Source organism: Giraffa tippelskirchi, chromosome 5, assembly GCF_054371585.1.
Source record: "Giraffa tippelskirchi isolate mGirTip1 chromosome 5, T2T-mGirTip1v1.2.pri, whole genome shotgun sequence".
In the NCBI taxonomy this organism is placed as follows: domain Eukaryota; kingdom Metazoa; phylum Chordata; class Mammalia; order Artiodactyla; family Giraffidae; genus Giraffa; species Giraffa tippelskirchi.
This window is the reverse complement of record NC_137279.1, coordinates 170,456,577-170,471,830: the sequence shown is the minus strand read 5'-3', so window position 1 is coordinate 170,471,830 and position 15,254 is coordinate 170,456,577. Positions and strand designations below refer to the sequence as shown.

General features: G+C 41.9%; 1 protein-coding gene across 10 annotated transcripts in view; it reads left to right on the top strand.

Annotated features, from left to right (window-relative positions):
* ELAVL4 (ELAV like RNA binding protein 4) overlaps positions 1-15,254 on the top strand; it is a 151,799-nt gene that overhangs the window by 101,081 nt on the left and 35,464 nt on the right. For all 10 annotated transcript variants that reach the window (XM_081485564.1, XM_081485563.1, XM_081485569.1 and 7 more), the window contains one exon: positions 1,512-1,752. In XM_081485564.1, the coding sequence (XP_081341690.1) occupies positions 1,512-1,752 (241 nt within the window). The remainder of the gene's footprint in view (positions 1-1,511; positions 1,753-15,254) is intronic.

Here is a 15,254-nt window from a genome sequence, read left to right as displayed (position 1 = left end):
TAATGGGTGTCAATGATTGTGGTTATGTTCCCACTGCCATTCAGGCACTTTACATATATTCTGTCACCAGATCCTTCTTACCACCTTGAAAGGCAGGCAGCATTGTTCTTCTCCTCTCTCCAATGAGGAACACTAAGGTTCTCAGAGTTCAAGTCCCTTACCCAAAGTTGCACAACTAGGGAATGACAGAGCATGATCCCATTTCCAAGGAGCTGATGTTCAATTTCACAGAAGATGGAAATAACACCATAAAGGATGAGTAAGGGGTGGAGCTCAGATAGAATGGAAAAGTGGGACTGATGGACTGCATTTGGGGCCAGGAAAACTGGGTACAGGCCTAGACTCTGCTCCACTTTCCTATGATGACAAAGAAATCTCTGGATGTCTCTGGAATTCATCTCCAACAGGAGAGTTTTGAACTGAATTGTATTTCCTGAAGTGCCTTCTTCCTGGCTCTGCAGTTTTCTGATTCTCAGTGCTTGTCATACCATACAAGGCATCTTCATGATCCAGCTCCATGAGCTTAAACCCACTTTTCATGTAAAACCTAGTTCTAACAACATCTTCTTGGGACTTTCCCTGAGTACTCCTATCCTTTAAGCAGGTTTGGTTGCTCCTCCATTACATGGCCACTGTCCTATTGCAGCCCTTTGCCTTCTGTGTCCTCTGTGGACTGACTGTAAGCTCCTTGTGGATAGAGACTGAGGCTCGTCTCTTAATCCCATGCATGCTGCCTCAAACAGTTAACACATTCGTGGAAATATTTCTTTAATTAACTATTTAAATACAGAGAAGTCTTTTGTAAGTAATGTGTGAGAGGACCATCTGGGGCTGTGCTAGACTTGAAGTAGAGACCTAGAGAGAACTTTCCTTCACGTTTTTAATTTTATTTGAGGTCCAGGAGAAACAGCAACAGAGTAGCTGGGGAGAAACATCATTAGATAACTTTGTAGCTCCCCAGCGTGCTTTTATGAAATCTAAAGTTTGATCATTATTAAGCATCAGTGAAAATCTAAACCCTTCCCATATGGAACAGCCCCACTTAATTTAATGTCATTTTACTTTATGAGATAGTTAATAAACAGGTACTGTATTTGATCTTGTGAGCGTAGCCCTCTATGTTTGGCTTTTTCAGCTTTAATGGAACTATAATTTTAATCATGATTATTACTTTAGATTTTAATTATAATTTGGTGTGGCTTAAGTATACATTTCTGAGAGTGATTGTGTAATGAAAACAGGAATTAGCTTTTCATTAACAAAATAATGGGAGAGTTCCCACTGCATTCTAGTCTGTGTTCAAAATCTATGGGCTGGCCTAAAAATAGCAAGGGGAGTTTAACATTTTGGTTAAAAACATGCTTCTAAATTGGCTGTGTTCACAACCCCATCTCTTTTGCTCCATCCTGCTTTATCTTGTTCCCTTTCTTTACAAAAAATAAAATCAAATCTTGAAAGAGACTTTGTGTCTTTGAGATATCAAAAGGCTTAATATTTTTATTTTTATTTAGATAATTAGCACCATGGAGCCTCAGGTGTCAAATGGCCCGACATCCAATACAAGCAATGGACCCTCCAGCAACAATAGAAACTGTCCTTCTCCCATGCAGACAGGGGCAGCCACAGATGACAGCAAAACCAACCTCATAGTCAACTATTTACCCCAGAATATGACCCAGGAGGAATTCAGGAGTCTCTTTGGGAGCATTGGTGAAATAGAATCCTGCAAACTCGTGAGAGACAAAATTACAGGTACGCTCTTCTTCAATATTCTAGGCTTGGGATTCACAGCTACCTTGTTCCATTAGATATGCAGATCTTGGCAGGAGTGCGTATGTGTGGTGGTGCCTTTGAGTGTCTGCAGCTTGTGTCCTGCATTCAAGGATAGCATGGGTACTGTCATAAATGCATATGTATGTGAATACTACATGAAACCGCATTGCAGATTGGTAGTACCAGGAAGCAGATAAAGATTTTGGAGCTTCCTCAGCTTTACTTTATGTGAAATAATCCTTTGATTGTATCCTGTTTTATTCTTAATCAGCCACCCCTACACTTTGTTCTTTAGGTCTCAGTTCTGCCCTCTGCCCCCAACCCCCGTACTCGTTTTTGTCTATTTATTCCTTTCCTCTCAAACATTTGGTTTGTGTGTGTCCAGTGTTCTTCCATGCGTCTGAGACAGTGTTTCAGAGGGGGCTATTGTCGTCACAACTGCCCATTGTCCCTGGGAGTAACAGGCCTTAAGGAGAGCAGATTATTCCGGAATAAATCTACTCTGTCATGGGAGGGAGATGCTACGTGAAGGAATTTTATTTTACTTGTTTGTTGTGAAGATATTCTTTGAGAAGTCAGAGACTTTTTACTGGAAAGTAAAACAATACCCTATCCTTCAATACTTGAAAGCTTTAGGTTGTGATTTTTTTCTAACTGACAGTCATTCATTGAGGACCTAGTGTCTGCCAGATACAGACGCTATAATCCTTTGGGGCTGGGGCTGGGGGTCGTTTCCCTGTAATCTTTCTGGAAGTGAGAATGTTTTCTTAGAAAAATACTAGACTACATCGTGATGGCAGTGAAGCTGCTATGCTTTGATGCTCCCCTCCTAAAATCATTCACGCTCAGCTTTGAGTATTTATCATTTTTGAATGTTAACTTTTATTTCCCTCTCTCTGGACAGTTTAATTGAAGAGCAGCTGGCCTATACAGGAAAAAGGAAACTTTAAAATACAGAAATACGTTATCTTGATTTTTAAATCAGAGAATACAGTGTATTTGTGTGCATGTAGCTATATTCTCCAATTCTTCTGATTCACTTGTCAATTTGTTCCCTATATATATTATTTTGCAAAATCATAAAACTCAAATAATTGTGAACATATAAAAATCACATAACTCACCAAACATAATTTCCTCTTCTGTAAAGTTGGAAAATAATACTATCTCAGAGGACTTTTTGTGAGGATTAAATGGGAGACTGGATGTATACTGCCTAACACAATGCCTCTTGCATAGTAGTCTCTCACTAATGGGGAGGGTGTTATTATAAGTACAGTTAGTGTGTTTCAAGAAGAGTGACTAGAACAGAGAAATTTTATCAGGGTCTCCAAATAGGGCCACGGCTTTGGTGTTCTTATCCCAGAGCCCTGGATCATCCATCTTTTGACAGAACTGCCTATGCTGTCAGAAAGCCAATGTTTAGATTCCTGAATAATCTTTATATAATAAGATGATAATTCAAACCGAATTAAAACCAGTTAACCATATGATTCTTCCTCCTACTCCTGTATGGAAAATGTATTTTTGGTATAGCCTTACCTTCTAAATAGGGACTCTGCCAGCTATCTTAGTGAATATTATTAAGCACCTTTTCAAAAGAGTTCCTTTAGAAGTGTAGTGAGATTTTTCAGAAGTACTGATTCATGGTGTTGTTCTTTGTTTTCTAAAGACACATGTTTAAACAAGCAGATTCCTTTACTGAAAGAATGCTAATTTGGTAGTTCACTGAATGGATTTGAATAGGAGTGACAGCTTCGAAGACAGCCTTTAATTTGGTATACAAAACCAAAATTGTCAACTTTGGTTTGTTTAGCACCCTCTCCAGCACAAGCAGAGACATACAGTAGCATCTGAGCTTAAAGAAGAAACTTATGGGTTGAAGGCAGAAATACAATTCAGGCATAAATTTATAATTATGCATTTTTTTAATTCAGGGGGAAAGAATTATTTGCAGAGAACTTAGGGAATGAGGCAGGGAAATATAGAGAGACCAGAGATATTTGCCCTCATTTGGTAGCAGTGTTTAATAAAAGTAGAACTTGTGGTTGTAAAGAGTGCTTATTAAATTCTTCATTTACACTACCTAATTAATTCTAGCATTTTAAATTAACAGTGAAACTGGTCCCTGCTGTACCATTCCATAGATGCAGCATATTTCCTCCATCCACCCGTTGTTCAGGTTTAATTGGCTACGCTAAAAGTCAGAGAAGGAGAGAGAGAGAGACTGTGGGGAGGTGGGGAAGGAGTGGGGATCTCTCTAATGAAAGACCCTCTGAGGCCTGCATTTGGGGTTAAGTGATAACACAGGCTGGGAGGCTGAGGTTTCACACCTGCCAAGTTAAAAGGCTGCTGCTGGTGGTTCAGAAGTCAGGGTAAATGACATCATAGGTATTTTTGTTGCCCTGATTTTTAACATCCCAGTCCCCACTTTTCCTCCAACACCTCCTACAGATCTCAATGCATCTCGATCCTGTGAAGTTTACAAGGAGTTCTAAATACCCAGTGGGAGGATTAGGGGGTGGGAAGTGGCAAAAAGATAAGAATTCAAGATTAAGATTTTCTAGCCTAACCACTCCCTAAGAGAATGTAATCGATCTCCTTAGAAGGTTCTGGCTTCCGAAAGTGCAGGAGGGTGGGGAGGGAGGGAGGAAAGAAGGAGGGAAGGAGGGAAAGAGAAACTGTTAATGGTGTTGCCAGTAGGCTGGCTTCGCTCCTTGCTGTGGGTTGTCAATGAATTCTCTATTTGAATTTGGGCATGGACTTAAGTGTCATGAGGCCGAGAACATACTTGCTATTATTTATCAAGTACTTACTCTAGGCCAGGTACTTATTGGACACTGAACATACCTTATTTTATTTAACACTGAAAATAGCCTCCATTTCCTTAGATGAAGACGCAGAAGCTTAGTGAGGTTAAGTAACTTACCGAGGCAGCACCGTTTATTAGCAGGTGGTGGAGCTGGGATTCGACCCCCGTTTCCAAAAGCATGATCTTAACACAGAAGCATGTGAGGACGCCCCTGCCTGTGTTACCTGAAGATACCTGCTAAGCCTCCCCCATAACCCAGTGAAACATCGCATTCCTCTGAGCAGCGGTTGCTCCACTCTGCAAAGTCTACCTAATGCACCATGGCTTAAAACAAGACCCCTGTGTATAACCGGAGGCAAAGATAACAATATTTATCATCCTCTGGGGATATAACTCAGCCTTCAGTGGAGAGCCAAATTTACTGAAAATGCCAGGTTTAAGACCCCCTTACAGTGCTTTTGGACATTTCTGTTACTTATCTTCTCAGCGATATTAGATCTTCTTTTTTCCAATTGGGAAAGGAGACTTATCAGAATAATCGGGGTACCAACCGGGGAGAGAAAATGTGTGTTGCCAGTTGCTTTTGTGTGCATCTGTGAACACAGGAGACCCTGGAAGCTCTGTCCTTTATTCTTCTCCATCCACCTGCACCTCTGCTCCTGGAGAGAAAGGAAGATGGCATGTGTCCTGCAAGGATTCTTGCCACCGAGGAACTCAGGCAAAGAACACCAACCCCCTGGTAGAAATTCTGTTATTCCCGTGGACTGCAGATAATTGAATTAAGTTCTTTTTTGTTGTTGTTGCCTTTTTGTTTTTCAGACTTTGAGATTGCATTTCTGAATCCAGGTTCCTAGATGATTAGTGTTTTAGGGGAGGAAAACATATGGCTGAACCGGGATAGTTAGGTGGCTCATGGTATGTCTTAAAGCCAGCACAGCTGGAATGCTAAATTGCATCTTTATAATTGTCTCTCTTGTTATCACCCCTCTCGAGAAGGAACAGAGAAAGGAGGGGGGAAAGTAACAAAGAAAATTCCCCAGAAATAAATCAGTGTACGACAGTAAGAAGTTTTGATCTGCCTATCTGGACTGTGTGATTATTTGCATTATGGTGATAAAAAAGAAATATTTTTACTTGATATCACTCTTCATGTGCCCATGCATGTGGTTTTTAAGAGTAGTTTTCTATCCATTTCAGGCAAACGAGAGCTCTGGAGTGGGAGTTTTGAGGATGGGGTGGTCCAAAATGAACATTATCCATTATAAAACTGAATATATGAAGTGACCAGTATATGAAATAAATTATATGGGCTGTGGGTGGTTGAGAAAAGGTGAAGTCTCCATTAGCTAGAGCTACTGAGGTGACATTTGAAGGATGGGGTTAGGATTTAGGTAGACAGAAGAAAAGCAAAAGGAATGGAGCAAAAATTCCAGTCTAAGAACAAAAGTCTTTTTTTATTTTTCTGTGCTTTGGACAAAGGAAGTAAAGCCAGGTCATGCCTCTCAGAAGCAGTCCTCTCATATTGAAGCAGCGCTGCCAAGTGAAGTTAAGCATATGAAAACATTAAGTCAGGGACTTCCCTCACAGTCCAGTGGTTAAGATTCAGCGCTTCCAATGCAAGGGATGTCGATTCAATTCCTGGCCAGGAAACTAAGATCCCACATGCTGTGCAGCGGGGCCAAAACATAGAACATTGTCAGTTAGAGTTGCACCTGATGGACAAAGACAGCATTTCCTAAACCCCACCTCTAATCCATCTTTTCATTCTTCCTTTATAATACATGACTTTGGCTTAATTAATATTATCATTTAGTGGAAAGAGCACAATGAGGCAAAAAAGATGCTTCGCTACTGGAGGCATCGGGGTGAATTCTTTGCCACAGCCTTTGGGAGTAGAATCACAGCTCTAATTAAAGGAACCAACTCAGTGTTGATTCAGTGACACTGGGTAACTTCTGTTCTTTCTTGGATTTGTGAAAGTGCTAATAATCCTGTATTTCCCTCTCAGGAGGTAGGATTGGACTACAGCAGTGGGGGGTTGGAGGCTAGAGGTTGGGGGGAAGCTGTGTCTGTTAGAACATCAAGGCCAAGAGATATTACATAGGATACAGTCTCTTGGGTTCAAGAGGGAGAGGCGAGTGAGGGTTGTGGGTTACTTTATGTTACCTCATATACTTACAAGGAACTGGACTAATAGGGACACTATGGGAATTTAATTGTTTTGCTTCTAAGGTAACATTATAAACAATAAAAAGGCTCTGGAAAAAAAAATCCTCAAGTACAAAAATGCTTTGAATTTACTCCTGAAATGTCAATTCAGCCCTGGGGTAAGTTTATTGGTGTAATTTCTGACAGCATCCAGCAAAGACAAATAAAAATAGTAGCAGCAGCTCTGTATGTTTTTGTGTGTCTTCTGCGTATTCTGGATACTATATTACAAGCTTTAAATATAGTTGCTTATTTAAATAGTAAATTGGGACTTCTTGGAGATTCATAATCATAGCCAGTGTTTATTGAGTGCTTGCTATGTGCTGATCATTGGGCTGAGATCAATAAATGAAGTTTCACGTAATCCCCCAAAGAGTCATTTTACAGTCCAAGAAACTCGGACTCAGGAGCAATTGAGTCATTTACCCAAGGTGACTTAGCCTCCAAGTAGGGGAGCTGGGACTTGAACTCTTGGCTCTCTGACTAATTGTGAGTTGTCCCATTATAGTTTATCTCTGGCAGTTTCCCTAAAAATACTAAACTGACATCTCCCCCTTACAAACCAACGCAACTTATATTACCTAGGGAATGAAAACTTTTAGTACAGGGAAAATATAATTAGAGTTTAAAATCTTTTGTCTTGGAAAATAGCATGGTATGCATTAAAAAAAATACCAGTAGCCAGTAAGGTCACTGCTTACCTGAACAAGAAAAATAGACTTCGAGTGGTTCTTACCTTCAAATTCTCTCTTCACAAGATACCCCTCACTGTGTTCTCCTTTTCTTTGTCTTGCAAGCACTGTGTTGAAATGGATGCTGCCTTAAGTTTAAGCATACTTAAAACCCAGCCTCAATTATGCACATCCAAGAAAATCCCAAGATATTGATTAGCTAAATGAACTTTTCTACATGCACATCAGAGGGATATGCATTAGTGATGGGAAGGGTCAGAGGAAATAGTAGCATTTATCAGCATATTTTGCTGCTGATTTTGCAAATGTACTTGATACAGTGTAATGTGCCTCCTGAATTCAGAGGAAAATCAGGCAGATTTGCAGCTATTATTTTATTTATCACCTCCCTGCAGTCATTTTATACATATTCCACAAAAAAGAGTAAAAGAAATTTGAGTTGTTGACTTGGGGAGAGGATTGATTATTGTTGGGGGTTGAATGGAAAATTTTTAGTTAAGAAGAAGATTTGACAGACTAATGGGGTTACAAAACAGGAGAATAGGGGTCTGCTTTATTAAGGGGAACTTAAAGAACTCCAAAACGTTAAGTGCAAACCGTGAACCGTATAATCATTGTGCCTCTTACACACCCATCAAGGGCAATCAGGGACCTCCCATCCTTTCTAATTAGGACAGCTTGGCAACTGAGTGGAGCTGTGAGGCTTAGAGCTTGTGCAGGTACATTCTGTTTCTTTCAACACATTTTTTTCCCAGGACAGCAATAAGCAGGATTATAGATCAGGTATGGTTTCCTTTTGCCCCCTGGCTATCTTTCCCTTCATCTTCCCTTCCAAATCAGATGGTTCTGTCCTGCTTCCAAACTCAGATAACCATAGGAAAGTATTCTCACATCCCAAGAGAGGTGTCTTAAAGGATTTTTACCTAGGATGTGAATCAGGACTGAGTATTTTAAGGATTTTCTATTTCTGTACTTTAGCTGGCTATTTGGTTCCTGAGACCAATTCCCTGTTCACTCAGCCACCCCTCCTTCCCCCAACACATACACACACACACACACACTCACTCTCTGCTTCTCTTCCCACCTTCTCTATAGAATGACCTGGTTGACTGAGACTAGGAACTAAGCAGGAAGGTAATGTCAAACTGAAATTTCCATACATTATCTAAAAATGTAATTCATCAGCTTCAGGGTAGAAGGAAAGTGCTTTCTGAAATGTGTTAATGGGAAAATCATTTTTTCTTGTCTTCTGTGAGCTGTGGTAGTGGTGATTTTTTTCATTCTCCCCCACCCCACCCCCATTCCACATTTCTCATACTGCTCTTAACTGATGAACTTTGTTACCTGTCTTTTATTCCTTGTCAAAACTAAAGATCTTTTAAGTTGCCTTTTTGTTTTTCCTACAGTCCCAAAATTGAGCTTTGATGGGAGAAGATATTTCTAGTTTGGAGAGAAGATAAAATTCAGATGGAGACCATATAGCTGTATAAGGCTTTTACATCTGTGAAAGATTTTCAGTCAGCCAACTTTATTTATTTAGTGTCTGCTCCCTCAGACCAAATAAATGTTGTATCTTTTCCTTCTCTTCTCTTAAATTCTACGTCAGAGTCTGTGAGGAAGCTAAAGAGAATAAGATGAGTTTGTGTCCACATGTTGCTGCTAGCATGGCCAATGAGTAGAGGAAGTCAGGACAAATTACAGGGCCCTACAGCAGTCTGCAGGTCTGGGAGGGTCTGGGAGCCCATGTGATGCATAAAGGCGGTGCCACATTTGCTGTTTTGTGTGTGTTGGCAAGGGGGGGAACACAGGGGGGCTGGCTAGTGGTTGGGCGTGGGCCGGGGGTTGTTTTCTTTTCACCAAAGCCCAGACTCACTTTTCCTGACCCTTGCTGTTAATTTCACTGGAAAGAGCACAAAAGGATTCATAACAGAACAATGAAGTTGGCGGTTTGATGAGGTACCTACTATGTGTCAGGCCTTCCCTGGTGGTGCTAGATCCCCTTAAAGAGCACATGGCAACCCACTCCAGGATTCTTGCTTAGAGAATCCCATGGACACAGGAGCCTGGAAGGTTACAGTCTGTGCTTAGTCACTCAGTCATGTCTGATTCTTTGCAACCCCATGGGCTGTAGCCCACCAGGCTCCTCTGTCCATGGGGATGCTCCAGGCAAGAAAACTGGAGTGGGTTTCCATGCTCTTCTCCAGGGTATTTTCCTGACCCAGGGATCGAACCCAGGTCTCCCACATTGCAGGCGGATTCTTTACCGTCTGAGCCACCAGGGTAGCCCATGAATACTGAGAATGGGTAGCCTATTGCTTCTCCAGGTATCTTCCTGACCCAGGAATTGAACCAAGGTCTCCTGCATTGCAGGCAGATTCTTTATCAGCTGAGCTACCAAGGAAGCCCTAGGGTCGCAAAGAGTCAGACACGACTGAAGTGACTTAGCACACATGCACACACTACTGTGTGTGAGCTACGGTCAGACATGTCATGTATGTTACCTCATGGAAGCTTTGTAGCAGTTATGCATGGTCCATGGTATTATCTCCATTTTACAGATCAGAAAGCCAAGGCTAAGGATCAGTTAGCTGGAGAATGCAAAGCTCATGGTGTTTCTGTCACCTTACTGCCCTGCCGTTGCTGAATGAAAGTGAATAAAACATCAGCTGTGGGTGTTCAAAGGAGAAAAAGATTGCTGGGGGCTGGGGTTCTCAGAGCAAGCGTCAAATAGGAGTGAGCCTTGAACTTGGTAGAGAGATTATCCGAGATGAGTACACACAGAGAAAACAGCTGAGCCAAGCTTCGGAGACATCTTCGAGGGACAGTGAATAGAACAGTCAGAACTACTTTGTGGTGTAAAGGTAGTACCCACTTTGTGTTGATGAAATAAGGTCAGAGAGGTTAAGTAATTTATCTAAGGTCACAACTAATAAGTTGTGAAACTGAGATTTGAACCCAAGTCTATCAGACTCCAAAGTCTGTGTTCCTTCTACTTTGCCAATAAATAACCTGACCTAACACAGGAGGTGGACAACTTGCAGACTTCTCATGGTGATTTGGGAACTATTGTTTTTCTCACTGAGGTCAGAGTCTGAGGTCATGTTCTCTAGTGAGTCTCTTTCCAAGAACTTCAGTTTCGCACTGATTTATAAGTTTGGTTTTCTGCTTGGCCGTTGTTTTGTTGTTGGATGTCTAGTGAGACAGGGCCCAATCTACACTGAGTGGAATACAGCTAATTAGGGTAATTACTCTAATTCCTATGGCTGCTTCTCTTCACAAACATCTTAAATCAGATTAAATAATTTTATTGGTAGTATGACCATGAAATGTATACTTAATAACCCCTGATATTTGCCTTTCATGTTTATTTGCAAAGGTTTTTATACTCAGTACCTCTTCTGACCCTATTAAAGTACCCAATATCCGCAATGTCTATACTTACTTTACAGATAAGACCAGTGCACCCCAAAGAAGAAACTCTTGACTTCTTATTTTCCTTTCTTCCTCTTTTTCTTTTCTTTGCTTGTTTCCTGTCCTGCCTCCTCTTTCTGCCTTCTTATTTATTTATATGCCATTTGATCCAAAAAGGATTTGAATTGACTTATGAGATAGAAAAGAGCTAAAATTTAAATAGCCATAGATTAAAAAAAAAAAAAAAAAACAAGGTAAAAGGGAAATAGGAGTAGAATGGTAAAAGGAGACCAGAGAGAAAGTTCGTAAATTAATTGTGGCTAGGTGCAGTCCATGGGGTCGCTGAGAGTCGGACACGACTGAGCAACTTCACTTTCATTTTTCCCTTTCATGCACTGGAGAAGGAAATGGCAACCCACTCCAGTATTCTTGCCTGGAGAATCCCAGGGATAGCGGAGCTTGGTGGGCTGCCGTCTATGGGGTCGCACAGAGTCGGACACGACTGAAGCGACTTAGCAGCAGCAGCAGCAGGTGACTCATCTCAAAAGTAACAGACCATCTCCTCAAAACCAGTTTTTCGTTTTCAGCAGTTTTCTTTACATCAAGGAAATGTGGGTGATGACAACCTTGATCCCATTCTCCAGTGGTAACCAGGATCCCAGCCCTGTTCCCTTCCCACCACACTCACTAGAGCCTCTGACTGTGAAGACTGTTGCCAGCTATCCTATAGGTTGGGGTATGAAGCCTGAAATCACATACATAGAATTTTCCTTTTTTCAAATTAAATCCATGTTGGATTGATAGACTTGTTTTTTATGGCTGGGGCAGGCAGCCAACAGAGAAGCTGCCTGAGTGGAGTCCCTGTTTTCATTAATAAAAGGCACAGACAGTTGAAGCAGGCTTCCTTGCCTGCTGCCCTGAACTGAGATACAGGTGGCTTCTGAGTCTCCGCAGTCACTCTGTCCCCTTTACATCCCAGGGTTGGGCATGCAGAAACATCAGACCTCTGCACCCATCTCCCTGGTGAGGGTTCCTACACTGAGTTCTGGCAGGTTCCCCATCATCCAAGACCCTGAGCTGGATAATAAACAGGAAAAACAAATGTCAGCCTCACTTCCAGGTACCGACCCTGGAAACTGCAATTAGTCCTCAGCTGCCTTTTCTCTCCCCAGTGGCCCTCACCTGTCAGCGGAGCCTTCCCAGTGAGACAGACCACCTCTTAACTACAAAAGAAATGAGCACTACCCAAGAGCACTGCAGTCCCCAACGCGCACACACACACACACACACACACACACACATACACACACACACACACTCACATACTTTCTGGTCAAAAACACCAGATGCCAGAAAAAGAACCACCAGATGCAATGCATTGGACTAACCAAAGGTGGGACACATGTCAAACTCCTGTACCACAACCCCCCTCCCCCCACCCCCACACTTAATAGAAGTGGGCATGCCCTTGCATAGGTCACTAGATTCACCTAGACCTCCATTCTCAATATACAATATAAAGGTAAATCTTTACTCTACCTTCTTTGAATGGTACTTGTGAGTTCAAACCAAATGCCACATGAAGACACTTGTAGACTAAAGCAACCTGTAAATGAGAGGGGCCCCTTCTATCTCATAACTCCTTCCCACTTCTCTCCAAGGGTTCTACCACTGGGCCAGCAGATGGATAAAGGGAGAGGAGTGGAGAGGGTTGTAAAAGTGGATTTCTGTTCTGGTTCAGTCCTCAGCATGTTATTCCAAGGAGCAAGTAGGACACAGGGTGTGAGAAGGCCAAAGAACGGAACGGGAACTTAGATTTATTAAGTACTGCTAGATGCCAGCCTCTCTGTTATCTCATTTAATCCTGGCCTTGCCCCCAAGAGGTAATGGTGGCCCCATTTTTCAGATGAGAAAACTGAGTCTCAGAAAGTTTAAAATGACTGACCTGAAGTCACACACTTGGCAGGTGGCCAAGCTGTGTACCTGTGTCTGTCTGACGACATGCCGCTGCCGGTTGGGGCAGGAGACCTTCACAGAGAGGGTTCCTTGTATATTCTGCTGTTTCATCCTGAGTCGTGAACGTGGCTGTGTAGGACGATCCTGGTAAGCCTCAGAAATAACCACAGTAACAATGCACAGCAGTTTTAGTGGCTCTGGAAGATTATAAATGAAAGCCTTTAGTTCAGTATTGGAAAATGTCAGGATGGTTTCTGAGAATTATTTAAAAATCAGACCAGCTTTTATGAGTGGCAGCATGAGGAATTGGAAAAAGTCGCCAAGTTCTTATTCTAGCTCTAGCTCTGGGCCATTCAGTACCTCAGTGCCTCATTTCATGTTGTGCATAAAGTGGGAATGACACTGGCTCTTTCCACCTTGCCGTCTGTTGTGACATCAGATGAGCTGCTAATGTGTTCATAAGTAGTTAAAGAGCCACACCAATTCAGGATATTACTGTGGTCACCCAGAAGATAGGATACTGTAAGCAGGGGATCTGAGGGTAAAATAAATACTAAAACCCCTGTGATAAGCTAGCTTTGCTTTCTAGTCCGCCTTCCAGATGTTTTGTTCAGTTATCTACGTACATCTCAACAAAAGCTGATTACCTCGCTCAGACATCAATGTGTAACTGTTATTAATGCTCAAGCTGATCAAATTACAATGCCACAGATCCTACTTGTGCTTTAATATTAGATTTTGGATTCCGGTCTATAATGAATGATTTTTCTCCATGCATTGGAAAAATTGGTTAGCAGAGTTCATAAGAAAGTTTAATTAGCAGGCTGTTTGTGAAAATAGCGGCTGTGAGTCATCATTCAGAATGAACTAACATTTCTCAGGGTTGGATTTGTTCTTCTCTTCCTTGAGCAGCCACACAGGATCCTTGTGTTTGGGAAGCTGATGTCTGCACGCTGCCCACTTGAACTGCATCGTGTAATAAATTAATGACAAAAACAGCAGATTTGAAAAGCTGGAGAGGAAGAGGAGGTGTAGGATGTTTATATATTTGAGTATGTGTGTCTCTGTCTTCCAGGGAAATATCATGGACCTGCTATAATCCACTGCTATAATCCAGGATTGTATGAGGCAGGAGAGCCTAGTGGTTAAGAGCGAACTGCCTAGGCTTGTATCCCAACCTCACCACCTGAAAGTTAAAAGTGTTAGTCTCACAGTCGTGTCCAACTCTTTGCAACCCCATGGACAGTAGACTGCCAGGCTTCTCTGTCCATGGAATTCTCCAGGCAAGAATACTAGAGTGGGTAGCCATTCCCTTCTTCAGGGCATCTTCTTGACCCAGGGATTGAACCCAGGTCTTCTGCATTGCAAGTGGATTCTTTACCATCTGAGTCACCAGGGAAGCCCTTACTAGCTGTATAACAGGCAAATTTTCATTCTTTCTGTGCCTCAGTTTTCTCATTTGTAAAATAGGGATAGAGATAGGATTGTTGTTTGACTCCAAAACCTCTATTTTTATCTACAATACTAAACTGCATCCCAGGGTTGTGTGCCTACTTAGTAAGGTATAGACAGTGTTCACCTGTGTGCCTGTGTGTATATATATCTGTAAGTGTGTATTCCTGCTTGGGGGCCCATGTAGCCACACACAATTGTGTTTTGTTTTTCGCCTGCATCCTTGGTTCTCCTAGTGAAATTCTGTGAACTCGTTGCATGCCAACTATTGATATGTAGCAAGCTAGACCCAGACTTGTACAGCGTGTGCTCAGTCTCTCAGTTGTGTCCGACTCTGCGACCCCCTGGACTGCAGCCCGCCAGGCTCCTCTGTCCCTGGGATTTCCCAGGCAAGAATACTGGAATGGGTTGCCATTTCCTTCTCCAGGATGTACAGTGTGTACTGACATGAAAATCTATACACAGATGTCTGATCTTCTCCCCACTGTGCTTTTCTGTCCTATGTCTAGATTATCCCAGAAGCAAGTCTGTGTGATGTCTTCTGAGAAACAGAATGATGGACTATCACAGTGAAAAGAGACCGTAGACGTAATCTCTGGCTTGGTCTCCATGTTTTCTGCTAGCCCCTCTGGTATCTCAGGAATTGTCAATGTCCACACCCCCAACTTTAGGTTAATTATATCCTGAAACAGTATTCAGTCCTGTTTCAAAGAGTAATGTTCATTTGGGAATTCTGTCTAAACTTCTTTCCAAAAGGTATTTAATAGGTAATTTATTTTTTAAAAATAGGTTATGTTAACGCATGAGTTTTGGAAACTGAAGTAAACCAAGTTAGGAAGAGGTCTCTTTCTATCACTGCTTCTCTAAGTCTGTGCTCATGTGCACTATAACTCTTAAAAATAATGGTATATAATATGTAGCATTACCCAAAGAAGCTTTTCTTCTCCAAC